We start from the raw sequence: 17,803 nt of genomic DNA, 5'->3' as shown, positions 1-17,803 counted from the left end.
CTTCATATTTATTTAAGATTGTATGGAGAGCTCTTACCAATGCTGCACACGCACTTTGTAATCCAAAAGGTACTACTTTAAATCGGTATACAATACCATCGATTGAGAAAGCGGTGTAATTTCTACATCTTTCTGCTAACGGTATTAACCAAAAACTATGTTTCAAATCAATTTTAGAAAACATGTGTGTTCCCGTAATTCTCCCAAAAATAGCTTCGATGTTGAGAGGTGATTCATATTGAGATACCGTGTGTTGATTTATATTCCGGGCATCCAAACAGAGCCTCAATTCTCCACTGCTTTTTTTCACAATCACAATGCTCAAAAAGAGGTATTAATCTTCTCAATTTTGATCTGCTCTCAGCTTCCACCTTTTTCACTAACAAACGAAAACACTGGTACTCAGATTGACTACACGAAAAACACGTCTTCTCTTCTGGTCTGCCGGTAACATAATAATCTTTTTCAATCTCCCCAGACAAACTTCTCAACTCTCTCATTCCCCATCATTCCTTTTTTAACCAATCATAAGCATTCATCTTTCCCACTTATTTTAGATTTAGAAAATTTCCAACATAATATTTAAAACAAATAAACTACTTTCACTCAAATTACTTTTCAGAAACCATTAACAATTTTGCCTTTTTCAACAGAAATAAGTTTCCAAATTCTTGTTATCTCATATCTAAATCTAATTCTTATTTACTTTCGAAAAATGCCCACCGCAAAATACAATTACAAGTTTATTCTTAAATCTATAAATTATACGGGTTCCATTGTCCTTTCACTATTCACTCAGTCTTTCAAGGAAAAACTGTTCCGTCACGGAACAATGTCTTCTATTATTCTAACTATTACAAATAAGTACAGGGTTGTATTTTAACTTATATGCCCGCGGTATATTAAAATAATAAAAAAATTCTTTATTCTATTTCTGATCGATAAACTGATCCATAACAATATATATATATATATATATATATATATATATATATATATATATATATATATATATATATATATATATATATATATATATATATATGTATATATAAAAATATATATATATATATATAAATATATATATAAAAATATATATATACACTTCTCCAAGAAATTAACGCACCACTTTGAAATATTAAAATATTTTATTAGCGTTTATAAAAATTTCCATTGTAATGTTATATTTTGCAAGCCCCTTGTATATGCTATTCGTACACTCTATATTTATTGACTGTGTTTAATCGCTATAGTTTTTTTTTGCAACAAAACAAAAGGAAGCAAAAAATGTACTAATTCTATAAATATACTAATTTCCAAGTGTTCACGAATTTTATTCGGCTACTGTTTAATTGTTGATTATTGTTAATTGTGTTTATTATGGAGCGTCAATCACGTCATTTAACCCGAGATGAATGTGCCCAAGCAGTGATACTGTCGGAAGAAGGTTGGAGCACAATTGCTTATATACTGTGGTTGGAGTTACCGAAGAATTGGTCGTCGGTTTAGTGTGTCCGACAGATCCGTCTCACGAGTGTTAGAAAGATTCCTCGAAACAGGGGATCATACTCGCAGACCAGGGCAAGGACGAAACCGGGTAACTACCCCTATTCAAGATCGGTTTTTAAGAATTTCTGCTCTTCGACAACGTTTTGTAACAGATCGAAGTTAGCTTCACACCAATTTCAAGCTTCGAGATGTACATGCTATACAAATTAGTACTGAAACTGTTCGCCAGCGACTTAGGGAATACAACTTAACACCTAGGATTGCCGCCCGAGGTCCTCTATTAACTGCAGAGCATCGAAGGGGGAGACTACATTTTGCCAGAGAACACGTTAATTGGTTAGAGGCTGACTGGAAACGAGTGCTATTTACTGATCAATCCCGATTTTGTTTGTACAATAACGATAGACGTGTTCGTGTGTTGCGACGACCCAACGAATGATATGCTCAGTGTAACTTCTCACACACCACATTTTTTGGTGGTGGATCCGTTATGGTGTGGGGTGGTATTTCTTTGACCGCACGTACGGACCTAGCGGTCATACAAAATGGAACTGTTACAGCTGAAAGGTACATATTGGAGATCCTGGAGCGACATGTAGTAGCATTTGCTCCTTATATCGGTGAAAATTGCTTACTAATGCAAGATAATGCCAGACCTCACGCTGCACAGATCGTCAGAAATTATCTAGAAGAGGTAGAAATTAACACTATGGAATGACCAGCACATAGTCCGAATTTAAATCCGATTTAAAATCTCTGGGATATCCTTGGTAGGCGATTAAGAGCGACACCGATCCAATCAAACAACTTACAGGAAGTGGAAGAGAGGCTGATCCAGATTTGGAGAGAACTAGACCAAAATGAAATACGGCAATTAATTTTAAGTATGGGCCAATGATGCGAGGCTATTATACGTAGTAGAGGTGGAAACACTCGTTATTAAGACTTTTTTCATATTTTAGTTTACTTTTCTTATCATTATTTTTTTAGAATTTTCCGTTTTATTTTTTTTTCTCCTGTACTTCAACATTTTCTGATGATTAGACAAATTGTTATAATTACTAATAAAATGTAGAATAAATCTGGTGAAGTTTTATTTTTTATTCTTTGCCTGTTTACAAATAAAATTGATTTATTGAAGTGGTGCGTTAATTTCTTGGAGAAGTGTATATATGTATATATATATATATATATATATATATATATATATATATATATATATATATATATATAAATATATATATATATATATATATATATATATATATATATATATATATATATATATATATAATATATATATATATATATATATATATATATATATATATATATATATATATATATATATATATATATTGTTTATAGTAGGTATCAGCAATCGGTCTGTAGAAAATAAAACTCAAACTAAATATTTCAAAAAATTTATTTAAAAATTCTTTATAAAAGGTATATAATTAAAACACTCAATCGGGCTACATCACAAAACATTTTCGGAATCTATATTCCATCATCAGTGTGTCTAAGTGTACATGTTTTGAGCCACTAAATATTTAGGTAAAAACCCGTTAAATGTTATTAATTTGAATTTACGTTACATTATTGGATCTTATATGTTATGATATTAAAGTTACAATTGGAATTGATAACATGGCAACGTTTGCTATCGACAAGTCCTCGTAGACACTTTGTCTCGGGACCAGCAACCTCCTGCAGAGTCTTACGATGCCATCGATGATAAAGTTCAAGGGACGAAGTATTTTACGCCAATATATGCCGATGAAGCCCATAAAAAGGGGATATAAGGTATGGGTACGTGCTAATCAGTCAGGATATGTTTTACAATTCCAAATATACACCGAAAAAGTAAACGATGTAAGGGAACAACAGCTCGGGTAAGAGTAATAAAAGATCTTACAAGAGATTTAGTTGTAAAAAATTATGAAGTTTATTTCGATAACTATTTCAATTCTGTTGCATTATAACGCGACTTGATAAAAGACAATATCTACGCATGTGGAACAACTCGAAAAGATAGAAAAGGTTTTCCAACTGAACTTAAAACAAATAAAAAAATGACAAGGGGTGATTCAAACTGGAGAATGAGTAAAGACGGCGTGCTAGCTTTGCAATGGATGAATAAAAAACCCATTCATTTTCTAAGCAATTTTCACAAACCTGAAGAAAATGTTACTGTGAAGAGGAAAGAAAAGGATGGGACATCATTAGAAATTAACTGCAAACAATTAATACAAGATTACAACAAATATATGGGCTATGTAGATAAGTCTGATATGTTAGTATCTTGCTACGAATTGGATAGAAAATCCAAAAAGTGGTGGCATAGAATTTTTTTCCATTTTGTTGACCTAATATTACAAAACTCACATATAATTTTCAAACAATCAACAACTGGTAAGAGTATGTCTTTACAAGAATTTAAAATTGCTGTGGCCACCGGATTGATTGGAACAGACCCCCAAATGCCTAAATTTGGAAGAAAAAGCATGGACAAACCAAGCACCAGTAACAGGTTCAAAAAACAAGTTCCTCTAGAAATAAGAACTGACAAAGTAGTCCATATGCCTCAGCATGGAGCCAAAGTACGTTGTACTCAGTGCAGTACCGAGGCAACTCCTCGTCGTACAAGATGGCACTGTACTACATGTTAAGTAGGTTTATGTCTATCTGAAGAAAAAAAATTGTTTTATTCCATTTCACACCAAATAAGTTTTTATAGTGTGGCCTAGTGGTTCTACATGGAACTACATTTTTTTTTACTAATTACAAAAATTTAATATAAAAAACCTTTGATTTGTCTATTTTTTGCCCTATGTCCTAAAAACAAATTATTTACCATTAAATATAAACAAAAAAAGTCCGTCTACAAAGGGTAAACATAATCCTGATTCTTTCTCATTCTTTACTTTAACTTAATCCTTAAAAATTGTCCAATATAAGACTTCACTCACTTATAAAAAGACTTTATAAGACTTAACTTTATAAAAATATAATGTATTGCGCTTACCATAACTCCCAAACAAATTGAAATCAAACAATAATTGGAGATATTTTACTTCCCATGAGGATACCAAACTTTTGAATGTAGAATTGGCCATCAAAAACAAAAAATTTAGATTCAAAAGTAAAGTTAAAAATAAAAAAAAATGAAAGAAATAAAGAATTTATTCCAACAAAATCAAATTAGGAAAATTTATAATAAAAAGATAATAATTTTACGGACAAAGCTATTTAATAATGCCTTTTTCAATAAGGTAAAACCGGGTGAGATGCCGCGGCGGGTGAGATGCCGCACCCCTCTCTAGACGAACCTTGAAATGTCATCAACGAAATGTGCCTCTACAGTACATTAGTCACTAGCAAAGCTGTATGTTGTGCGGATGTGTGGTTAGAGTTACTGAATCAGTGTATTCGAAAATTTCATTTTACTATATTGTAAGTATCTAAACATTTTATTGATTTTTACTTAAAGATCTAAAACTAAAGAAATGTAAATAATAGATAGCTGCAAGATTATTATGTATCTAGTACTTGTCCTGTAGAATAACTTCGTTAAGTTACGACAGTAATAAGCAATTTTGAAACACAAAAATAGCGTGCGGCATCTCTCCCATTGTTGTGGGGAGAGATGCCGCTAGTAAGCCTGGGTGAAATGCTGCATATCTTTTTTGAATGTTTTTGGTTAATACCAAACTATAATTATTTTAAAAAGCAGCAGCAGCTAAAAATAATTAAATTAATTTATTACACAGTTTTAAATACCATTAATATATATTATATATATTTGTTTTGTTGCAGAAAATGCCAACTAATTATAAAAGAGTATCAAATAGAGGTTCGTGGACCCAAACTAATTTGGATGCTGCCATAAATCTTATACAGAACCAAAATGTCAGTATCCGATCAGCTGCAAAGTCGACCGATGTTCCCGAAAAAACCTTAAGAAGCAGAATAACAAAAAACAATTTTTTAAAGCAAGCAATGGGTCCTGCACCATTGCTTGGTTATGACGCTGAGCGAAAATTGGTCCAACACATTAATGCATTACAAATTCGTGGATTTGCGCCTACAAGAAGAGCTGTAAGGAAAATAGCCTTTAACCTTGCTGAGGCGATGGGTATAAAGCACAACTTTAATAAAGCAAAAATGATTGCTGGTGCAGATTGGTTTAAGTCGTTTATAAGAAGGAATGGTACTCTTTCGGTTCGCAAAGCTCAAGGATTATCCAATGCTCGAGCAGAAGGCATGAACAAGAAGGAATGCAAGGAATACTTCGAGCTCTTACATGAAACGTTAACTGAACACTACCTCATCAACAAACCTGGTAGCATCTGAAACGTAGACGAATCAGGCCTACAACTAAATAATGAACCTGGCATTGTTGTGGCTAAAAAAGGCAGCGATGTACATGTCAGACAATCAACGAAAAGAGGAGAGACGGTAACAGTGGTAGCTTGCGCGAATGCTGAAGGTGCCTTTTTACCTCCTTTCTGTATTTTTAAATATATAGGTGTCAAAAAACAACAAATTTGGCAAGAATTAATGCCCGCAGGAGCGGCTATCGAAATGAGAAAGGAATCAGCCTATATTGATGAAAATATATTCATGTAGTGGTTTCGAGATCACTTTTTACCACGAAAACCACCGGACAAGTGTTTGTTACTTTTAGATGGTCATGGCTCACATACGAACTCTCACGATATTTTGACATGTGCTTCCAATAATGATGTTGTACTTCTATATCTACCAAGCCACACTACGCAATATTTACAACCACTCGACAGGTCCTTTTTTAAGCCCTTAAAGGCCCACTACAGACACGCAGCAAGCGAGTGGGGAAAAGCTAATCCTGAAAAGAAATTGGAGAGGCGTCATTTCGGAGAACTGCTTGCTCAAGCTTGGTCAAAATCTGCAACTGTGCAGACAGGTATTTCAGGATTCAGGGCATGTGGAGTCTACCCTTTTAAACCTTCAGCTATTTCCGAAGACGCATTTCTCGCAAGGACAGACTATGATTCCGCACCATCTGACCAAGAATCAAATGATGAAGACGAAATTCCTGTCCCATCAACCAGTTCTGATCCTTCTCCTGTCACTGATCCTTCCACTGTCACTGATCCTTCCGCTGTCACTGATGCAACACTTGAAGAAGCATTTGCAAACCAAGACGTAGCCACTGAGAATTTTTTAATGGGTAAAGAAGATTTGACCACACCATCGACCTCTAAAGAAGTCACTACAATCATCGTCACGCCCATAAAAGATAACTTGCCGTGTTTGCGGGGGAAGTCAACTCCGACAAAACTCCTTCTCGAGGTTTTCCCAATTCTCACACCTATTTCAAGGAAGCCATCTTTAAGAAAACAGTCAGCTCAGGTGTTAACCTCGCCAGAAGTAATAGCTGACAAAACCAAGAAACGCTTGGCTCTTGTTGAGAGAAAAAAACAGATAAAGAAAAGAAATTAACTAAAGGGAAGAAAACTGAAAATGGTAATAAAAAAAAGAATGCAAATGTAAGAAGCTATGAAAAGAAAAAAAAATATGCTCGAAAAGAAGACAGTTCTTCATCTGAGTCTGATTTTGTTTTAAGTTCAAGTGAGGACGAGTCGGTGCACGACAGTAATGTTTGTGTAGAGTGTTATGAAAATTATAACACAACAACATCTAACGCAGATTGGCTTGAGTGCATCAAGTGTGCTAGATGGATGAATGAAACCTGCACATTGTATGAAGTAAGGTGTAATATGTGTGACCGTGCAGAATTGAAAAAACAAATTAAAACTAACAAATAAATTGTAAGTGTTTTATTTTTATAAAAATTTACGTGTAGACTGTTTTTTTATGTTAATTTCCATAAGCCATCTCTCCCTACCCTTGTGCGGCATCTTACCCACCCAGGTGGGTAAGATGGCCAAAGTAAGTTTCTTTAGTTTTCCGATAATACACAAAAAACCCTTTTACACAACATTTATTAATATGGGATATACGTTGAAGTAATGATCAACGAATAACCTGAAGATTAGAATTTTTTTTTAGGTTAAACCTATGTTCATTTTTTTAATGTGAGAAGAAAGGTGCGGCATCTCACCCGGTTTTACCTTATCATATTCTATAAAATAACCTTTAAAATCCAGTTTTTACCCCGGCTATGTTATATTAATTAGATCTACATAAAAAACAGTATAATTATGTTGACTCTACTTTTGTAAAACAAATCAGTCAATATTAGATCTTTTGCAACACTCAAAATAAACTTTGAATTATATTTTTTTAAATTTACTGACTGTTTATTTGACTTATATCAAATTATGTTTTATTATGTTTAATTTTTTTATTCTATTTCAGTTTAATGCGGCTTGTGAACTATTCTAATCTCAACATTTAATACAAGAGTCTACATATTTATATGTATTACATACGTACATATATGTATTTTAATAAGTAGGCCTTTTGACCGCAACCTCACGAATCTTTGGAAGTTCGTTCCAATAGTTTTTTGGTTATTGTGGTTACACAACGCATTTGATCCCATTTGAGACTAGAAATTTTGGATAAAGCACTTTTTGAATCCACAAAGATAACCGCTTTCATGATCTCCTTCTCAATGCACACATAGATAGCCTTATATATAGCTATCATTTCAGTTGTACAGATTTGTGTGTAATTATGGAGTCTTGATGAAAATTTATAATTATTAATGCATGATATATAAATTTCAAATCCAGATTGGTTAGTTTGTGGGTCGATAGATCTATCTGTATAGATACATACATAAGTATGATTATTATATATTCCATCATATTTTGCTTAAAACATTTCATTAGATTTAATTTCGGATTTTTCACATTCTAGGCTTTTAATTGTAATAGGATATAAAAGAATTTTTGTTTCCACTTCATATATGGAATAATTTTATATCTGTATTTGCTAATGAGTAGTCTGGTACAGCTTTATTCTTCCAAAACTGGTTATTTGCATTTATAGCTTCATTTAACTTATAAACTTCTTATTACTACGTTATTTTTTTCATACATTTGTTTCAATATGTATTTATGAGCCAATATTTCTCTTTATTGGCATTTCTGCTGTCATACGATTGTCTATTTTAATCGACGACATTTGATCCCAATATAGGTTTTTAATAAGGGCCACAGTGTTATGGTCTATACCATGTTGTGTTAGGGTTTCTATGATTTCTGTGTGTTTTATTCGATCAAACGCTTTTTCGTAGTCGATAAAACAGAAAAACACGTCTTTTCGTTGATTTCGGCATTTTTGTAGTAATATCTGGAGGCCAAAGAATGCCTCCCTCGTACCAAGCCCTATACGAAATCCAAATTGATTGTCGCTCATATTTATGTCGCATTCTCTGTATTGATACGTTGATGTACAAGTTTGAGTCAAATTTTCAAAAAATAAGTTTTATCATCTCTACATAAATATTTCATCTGGACCTGAGACCTTTCGTGACTTTGCCGTATTGATTGTTTTTGTAACTTCCGATGTTAATATATCAAGTATTGTGTCTGCTACTATATTCATTTCTGGTTTTGTATTCATCTCTGGTCATCAAACAGATCTTTGATGTATTTTTCCCATATATTTCCTACATTTTCTGGACTAGATACTATTTGGTTGGTATAATCTATTAGAGTTGTTGTAGTAAATTTTTCCTTCATATTTGTGATTTTCTTAATTTTTTTGTATGCATTGAAGTAGTCATGTTCTTTTTAGTAATTCCCTCAGTTCCACACATCTGTTGTTCATCCATTCTTTTTTGGCTTTCCTGATTTTGTTTCGGATGGTTCTCTGGGTTTCTTTATATTTTACGTCACTGCGGTTTTTGTAAGATCTTCTTACGTCCATAAGTTCTAGGATTTCTTCTGTCATCCATGTATTCTTTGTTTTTCTTGTGTTGTCTTGTAGTTGTTTTTTTTTGTATAGTTGTGATTGTTGTTTTAAAGGTGTGCCAAATACTTTCCACTGATTCTTCTGTTAGCGCGGGTGCTTCACTGAATTTTGCTTTGAGTGTATGATTAAGTATTTTCTCTATCTCTGTCTGTACTGCTGGTTCTTTAAGTTTTTCAAGGCTAGGTTTCATCTTCTCTCTGTGTTTGATTTTCTTCAGTTTAATTGAGATTTTACCGATAACAGGATTGTAGTCGGAACGGATGTCCGTCCCGGAATGTGTTTTAACTACCCTGATTCCATTTCTATAACGCTTGTTAATTAATATATAATCAATCTGCTTTCTTATTATGTGGTTTTAATTATCTCCAGTTGCTTTCCATGTATATAATCTTCTTTTCGGTAATTTAAACCAGGTGTTTGTGATCATTAGATTTTCTTCTTGGCAAAATTGAACCAGTATTTCCCCTCTATCATTTATTTGGCCGACACCAATGTTTCTGACTACGTCTTCGGTCGGCCCTTCACCTACTTTGGCATTAAAATCTCACATAATAATGTTTATAACATTTTTTTTGCTATCTTAGCTGTTTGATCTCTTGGTAGAATTCTCGTATTTCTCTTTCTGGTTCTTCTCCTGTAGGAGCATATACTTAAATAAAGTTAATATGTCGAGGAGTGGTATTAATTTGTAGCATAACTACTCTATTAGATATAGGTATAAAGTTCTTTAGACATTTACTGCTTTTCTCGTCAACTATAAATGCAACTCCGTTATATTGATGAGGATCGTCATTACCAGCATAGTATATCACATGGTTATCGATGTTTATCTGTCCAGATCCAGACCACCTAACTTCACTGACTCCGAGAATGTTGACTCCTATTCTTTTCATTTTTCTCAAGATGTTATGAGATTTTCCTGTCAAAAATAGAGATTTTGCATTCCAATTGTCAATGTGTCATTTTTGTTTTCCACTTTCGGGTGGTTCCTAGCATTTAACGTGGAGATTCTTAGCACACCTTGACCATTTAAGATCTGTAACTGATAGAGCAACTGAGAAGAGAGTGCGTGGCCCTTCGCCGGAACTTGACAAGGGCGAGAATACGTTATAGCACGGAAGACGTAGAACGTGTGGATACGTCTTACCGTGCGAAGAAGAAGGAGTTGAATAGGAGGATCCGAGCCGAGAAGAAGAGGCACTGGAGGGTAAAGTGACAAGCTGGACGAGGACATCTGGGGTAAAGGGTATAAGATCGCAATGAAGCATTTCGACGCCTGTGCTCCGTATGACATGCCATTAGACCAGAAGCTGGAGATAGTCGACGAAATTTTTCCACAAGGACGGTGGCATGGTGTGCGGAGAGACGTCGAGGCTGAGTGTGGGATTTCCTTTACTTTGGATGAACTAGCTGTGGCGGTGAGTTCCCTTGAGTCTGGTTGGGCTCCCGGTCTAGATGGTGTCTCACCTGAGGCGTTTATACGTCTGGGCCGTTTGGAGCCCACGTGGCTGCTGGAGCACATGAATACTCTTCTTGCCGCGCAGTCTTTTCAAGATCCCTGGAAAATCTCGAGGCTCGTGCTCCTACCTAAATTCAAGGCTGGAAAATATCGTCCTATTTGCCTTCTTCCTTGTATCGGAAAGCTGTATAAGAAAATGCTACGTTCGCGTATCGAGGAGGTGATTGTGATGTCTGGAGGATTGTCTCTGAGACAATATGCTTTCTGCCAGGGTAAAAGTACAGTGGATGCGGTGAACCACCGCATCCACTGTACCCTTTCGGGAGTGTGAGCGTTGGGCGGATAAAAGAGAGAAGTTTGTAAGAGAGTGTAACTGCAGAATGTTTGATTCCGTGAGAGAAATGGTGGAGAAAATTATGAGAGATGAGTGGTGGTGGACACGGAATTTATCAGGGAGCTGCTCTCTTCAAAAGAACGAGAGGAGAGGCAACTCGCAACAGAATTTTAAAACAAGCAAGTAGCACCTTGGTGAGGTTCGGACTGTCGCAGGCCGAAATAAGAGTAAATGAGAGACAGACGACGCGAGAGAGATGGCAGCCTCGCTAAGGCAGGGGGTTGAACGTCCTTGGTGGTTCGTGTGAGTGTAGTTTCCTCGGTGAATGTATCGGAGAAAGAATGGGAATCGGGCGATAGCAGGGCATCAGGAGAGATGTTTGCCTTAACCGGCCCTTCCATCCTGATATCTGGTGTGACAGAGGAGAGGTTTTTAGTTGAACGCCGACCGTCTCGGAGTGGTGATGGGACGAGGTGTCAAAGGTCTAAATTCCTTGGGCATCTCGCTCTGGTACGGCTTCGCTAGGATATTAGGAACCCAACACTACCTGTGTGAGTCACAGGTGTCTGTATGCAGATTTTCCTTCTTCTCTTTAAAGATGTAAAAAAAAAGTATTACAACCGATTAAACCATAGTCTGATTGTCGCCTACAAGTATCTGATTCCAAGCCTATTGAGAAGTCATTATTCTCTAGCCTTGGAGTTAGTAATGGCATAGCTGCTGCCCTATACCATGCCCTATACCATGTCTTCAGTTGTTCTACGGGTGCTTATTTGGCGAACCTTATTCGCACCTATCCTGTATAATATACAGAACGTCCTCTGTTAGTCATATGGGACGCGCCGTGTCGGTGTTGAGGATTCCCGCCTAATCTGTCTTATGTGAAGTACTGAAGAATCCCTACTTAGTTCAGAACTCTTCCTCCACAAAAGCTGAGACCGACCGCAGCTGACCAGATCAGCTAGTTGTCCAAAATTAGTTAGCAACTGCTTACAAAAATGGTTAATGCAATAATAACTAAAATAGCATACTCCAGAAATATATCTCAACGCTAATTCGTGGAACACCTCTGGAAATGGAAACTATGTTCCAAACTAAACAGGATAAAGCCTGATATTAATAAATTGGTTATCTTTGGTTCAATTCTTGGTTTTCAATGTTAATGTTTAATTGTTAGTTGTTTCATAATTACCTTTCATATGTTATTCGAAATTCATACCTTTATTTGAAAATTCATAATTTTGAAGTGAATCAAGATGTTTATAAAAACAACACAAATCAAGCTTGCATACACAATAGTTTTGAGTGATATCCAAAAACGTTGCTTTGCACCAAGTTTCTTAATTATAGATTATAGAAACATGATTTTACTTTTTCCAGTATCATATGTATAAATCTGATTTTATTGGGAAATCTGTAGAATGTGAATTAATCTAGGACACTTGTCCTTCTGTATGTCTAAAAATTGGTAAAGTTTTAATTAAAATAAAAACTTATTTAAAATCAAAATTTGTTATTATGTTAAAGCAGTTCTTTTTATATACCTTGAAAGTATTTTCTAGATATGTTTTAACCTATCCTATTCTAACTTTTTCGTCTAAATATTATTTAATCTTTTTATGCTTACCTGTTTCTGATTTGTTTACAGCCATGTACGTGATCTTAGGTCCATAATACCTCGGTAACTCTGTTTTCTGCTCAAACAGTGGTTTTTCCTCATGTTTATTCAGCAATGTTAAAACGTCATTATTCTTTATCGAATTTAAAAAACGACGCAAATCTCTAGGTGGAATTAGAATACTGACGCATTCTTTTTTCTGGAACTCCGGCCACATTTCTGTCCGTTTGATATCACTGAATGTTTTTAATTCCTTTTCTATAGTAACTGGAACTTTTAAAACGTAAGGGGATGTTTTCGAAGATACTTTAAAATGATCATACAACTTCTTATTAAAATTTTTATTAAATTTCCACAATGTCTTATTGGTATCCATAATTTCTTCGACTTTTGCCACCAAATTCATCTGTTTATTAACATTTGGAGGTCCATTTTCAAAAATATTATTAAGTTCCTCCCTTATTACTTCTCTAAATTCGCGTTCCTTTGTTTTTTCTGAAGATTTTGAAGAATTTGTTGGCTTTTCAGATATTTCTGCTGTATCATTTAAACTAGCTTTAGGTGACTCTTTGTCGTTTTCTTTCCCTTTAGCGTTTTTTTTATTATTATCAGATTTTGTGTTGTTGTCTCTCTCAGTATTGGTCTTTTCTGAATGTTTGTTTAATGCAACGGCGTTTTCTTTAGATGAAAGATCTACTGTTTGATAGGTGGAATGTTCAGTCTGCTTTTTTGATAAATTTTTGGAGGAAGGGGCTTTTGTAGGTATTATATTTTTTGTTTTAATTTCATTAGAAGTTTTGCTTTGTTTATCTACATCTAAAAGATGTACTGGACTTAAGATGTTGTTTTGAATATTTTTGTTTTTAGTTACTTCATTTCCTGCCATATCCACAGGAAATTTTTTTAATGAGGAACTTGTGGTTGGAGCAACTGACCTAGTTCCAGTTTTACCAGTGTATTGTACAGTCTTTGCTTTTTGTAATAAATCAGACATTTTTTTTCTGAAATCTCTATACATTTTATCTCGCGATTTTTTTCGGTTATAAAGTTCTTTTTCAACTGCGGAAACTGTATAAAAATCAGAATCTTTTACTTGATTGGGATTTATTTTTAGCTTTTCCACTATTTTATCTAAGTCTTCTTTTCCGATTAGTCTCAATAACTTTAGTTTATCTAGGTCACTAATAAGCTGATTTTGAAGCAAAAATGTTATATCGTTACGCCTATTATGGTTTTTCGGTTCTCCTTTTGCCTGATTTTTCTCAGCTTTGCCTTTTTGGATATTTTTTGAACGTCCAGCAGAAAAATTTGGTGGTTTTGACAATTTGTTATATCGTCTACCGCCCCTAAAATAACTTGGTGCTTTAACTATCTTAGTTTCGCTCTTATTTAAAGATTTATTAACTTCTTTATCAAGAGCCTTCTTCTGTTTCTCAGATTTGTTAGCTTTTTTATCCACTTTTTCCTTGTGTTTGTCCTCTATTGGTTCATCAGGATCCTTGCTATACATGTTTATTGAATTTTTGTTAGCACCACTACGTTTAGATTTATCTCTGACTTTTTTAGTAAAAGTATTGCGGTTTGTATTAGAAATATTTTCTGTGACTTCGTTAGAAAGTAATGAAAAGTTTCTCATAGATTCATTATTACTATATTCATTTATACTAACCGAGGAGGTAGTATTTTTTATTTCAGAAATCTTATCGTTAGACTCTTGCTCGGATCTGTTTTGAACCTTTTTTTCCTCGTTACTTAAATGAGACTTAAAGCAGTATTCGCCATTGTTGCCATACTTCATATCTTTTTTCTTCTTTTGCGCTAGTCTATTTATATAGCTATAATCAAAGTCTGAAAAATAATTCTTACGTTGTTTGTTTAGATTTTCTAAAGATTTTGAAGATTTTTTAGATAAAATTTTTTGAGAAGATGATTTACCTATATCGTTTTTGGTGGAGATATCTAAAAATTTAACTTCACTGGTATTACTTCTAAGATCAATCATAACTAAAGTTTCAGGGTGTTTAGTTTCTTCTATCCTAGTGTCCTTTAATATATCCTCTATTGTTTCTTCGAATGATGTTTTTAAATTACAGTTAAAGTAATTTTTTGATGCAGCATTTAAGTGCAAATCAGACTGTAAGATATTATTGCACTTAAAAAAAGAAACATTAGTATCTGTTTCTGATGTATTCTTTTGACTTGCTTTTCCTGTCGGTTTCACAGATGTAGATGTTTGTAAATCTGAAAGAGGTTCCTTTTTTTCAGCTACATCTACTACAATTCTTACTAAATTGTCTTTGGAAAGTAGAATTTTGTCTTTCTTATTCGTCTTTTCATTGTTAGCTTTCTTTTCCTCTTTAGAAGAAACTTTGACAGTATTTTTATTGTTGAACTTCTTGTCAGTTTTAATTTCTTCGTTCAGATGTACCCCAGATCTAATATTTTCTATTAGACGATTAGTTTTTTTAATTTCTGTTATAGTTTTACTATTTTTTTCAGCTTCTTTAAAATGATTAAATGTAGAGTTTTGTGTAACTTGAGTTGTATCCATTTTATCAATATTATTTACCCCACTGTTATTTCTTTCATTTTTAGATTTATTACATGATTCTTTACTAACAAATTTAGTCTTGTTGGTTGTATTTTCGTTATTTATAACTACGGCTACCAAACTTCTACTTTTACTTTTAACAACTGCTTTATTTTTTTGTAATTCTACCCTATGACTCATTTTATTTAATTTATTATTCTTTATTTTTAACAAAACATTAGACTTTTTTAAACCAGATCTATTTTTTGCTACATGTTCACTAATATTACATATTTCTCTTGTGTTGAAACTTTTTTTAGTTAAACTACTATTTTCAGCTTTAGATTGATCTTTAGTATCATTGGTAGGAATTTTTTTTGTTTGTGTTTTGAATAATTTATTTCTATCATCTGGATCTCTAACAATCTCTAAGACATTGTCTTGCTTCATTTTATCATTAATATGTTGTTGGCAATGGATTCTTGTGTCACTTCCTTGTGTAGACTTAATAAAGTCTAATCTTCTTTTAATTTTAGACTTACCTGTTACGTTATTATTTGTTTTATTCGCATATCTTATATTCTCTATTTTGGATTGATCCTTACCATCACTGGATAAGGTTTTTTCTGTAGGTGTTTTTGGGGAATGTCGTTTGTTAAATGAATCTTTAATAATATTTTTCACATTTTCTTTATTCTTTTCAGGACTACAATTTTCTTCGCAGTGAATCCTTTTGATATTGATAGCAGTATCCGATTTTATATTTTCGGACTTACTATTTTTACTTACATCTTTTGCGTTCTCTTTGTTAAGTTGATTGTTATCGTCTTTAGATAAACAGGATCCTGCAAGGGTTTTAGATAATCCTATTTTATCAATTGGATTTAAAGTGATCTCTTTTATCTTATTTATATTCGTTTTATTACGTTTTTCTTCGAACTGAATATGTTTTTTATTCATAGCAGTGTCTAAGGTTTTTATATTTTTAGGCATAGATTTTCTTCCAATTTCTTTTCCTTTGGATAATTCTGGTATCAACGCTTCAGCTTTTTTAGTTTTTTGTGGACTCCTGCCATATTCAGCCATTCTCTTTAAAGGTATCTTTGTAATAACATTTTTAGATTTTTTTATGTTATCAAGAGCAGTTGGTCTTGCTTTGTCTAGTAAAACCGTGTTCTTTTCGTCATCTTCTTCCAACAAGAACATTGTCATCAAACTTGAATCTGAATGGTTTGGTTTCAAAACTGGTTTCTGGATGCTAGTTTCATGGGATTTTGTGACAACGCTAACGACATTTTCGTTCTCATTGACTTGTTTGTGATTTGTTCCTTTGTCAAGTTTAAGTTTCAGTTTCATTATTTTTCGTATAATGTGCGGTGGTAGTGGTTGGTTTTTAGACGTACTCGTATTGTTCAGCTCTGTAACATGATCTGTGGGTGGACCGTCCATTGCCTGAAATGGATTTAAATAAAAATAAAAAGCATCAAGTAAAAATTTAATTAATATTTTTCTTTAGTTGTTTTTGTCTTTATATTTATTAAATTAATTTAAAAAATTAATAAGGTTCAGAAAGTAATATAAAAAAAAAACATTTCACAGTGTTAAAGGTATAAAATAAAAAGATAAATAATAAGATTACAGAAGTGGTGCCAATCTTCAATTGAAAAATTAAAAAATGTTAAGACAGAAGAAAAGCGGGAAAAAATTTAGCACAGTCGAAACTTTTACAGGTACTGTATTAAACCCACTATTGTTTATAACGTTACCGAAAAATTTCACAACACGTATTGTTCCTATTGTTCCTATATTAGTAAGGACACGTGTCTGTGTATTAATAATTAATTTAACTAAGTGAAAATAGCTGGCTGAAAAAAGTGCACAAAAGAAAATGTCAAATTTAACAAGAAAAAAAAATATTTCGAAAGAGACGGTAAATTTAATCAAAATAATATAAATGGATTAACTACTGTATTTGATGGAAATAATCTCCCATTTTTAATTAAAAATATTTTATTTGACATTTTGATTTTCCTGGAAGCCATGAGAAAGGCAGATATAAAATTGGAAAGTTTAGCTCTCCAAAAATGCCTCTGTTTCGTTTTTGTTGCACAACCATGTATATAATTACGTATGCATATATATATATATATATATATATATATATATATATATATATATATATATATATATTAATGTGATATTAAAAGTCAGAGATGCACCAAGCAATTAATTAGCTAATTAATTAATTAATTAAACTTATTTAAATGATGCAATTATGATTTTATCACACTATTTAATTCTCTTATCTGTTATATTCGTGCTTCAATATCTATGCTTTACATATGATAGGTAATGTCTGAGGAATACCGGAATAATAAACATATATGATACAAAATTATATATTGAAATAAAATTCACACT

The 17,803-nt window shown here is 33.2% G+C and overlaps 1 protein-coding gene across 7 annotated transcripts in view; it reads right to left on the bottom strand.

The window, feature by feature from the left end:
* The window catches only part of LOC140436937 (uncharacterized), a 257,943-nt gene that overhangs the window by 15,323 nt on the left and 224,817 nt on the right, over positions 1-17,803 (bottom strand). For all 7 annotated transcript variants that reach the window (XM_072526098.1, XM_072526100.1, XM_072526099.1 and 4 more), the window contains one exon: positions 12,862-16,834. In XM_072526098.1, the coding sequence (XP_072382199.1) occupies positions 12,862-16,834 (3,973 nt within the window). The remainder of the gene's footprint in view (positions 1-12,861; positions 16,835-17,803) is intronic.

Source organism: Diabrotica undecimpunctata, chromosome 3 (genome assembly GCF_040954645.1).
Source record: "Diabrotica undecimpunctata isolate CICGRU chromosome 3, icDiaUnde3, whole genome shotgun sequence".
NCBI lineage: Eukaryota > Metazoa > Arthropoda > Insecta > Coleoptera > Chrysomelidae > Diabrotica > Diabrotica undecimpunctata.
The sequence above is the reverse complement of the archived record's forward strand: the minus strand, read 5'-3'. Positions and strand labels throughout refer to the sequence as shown.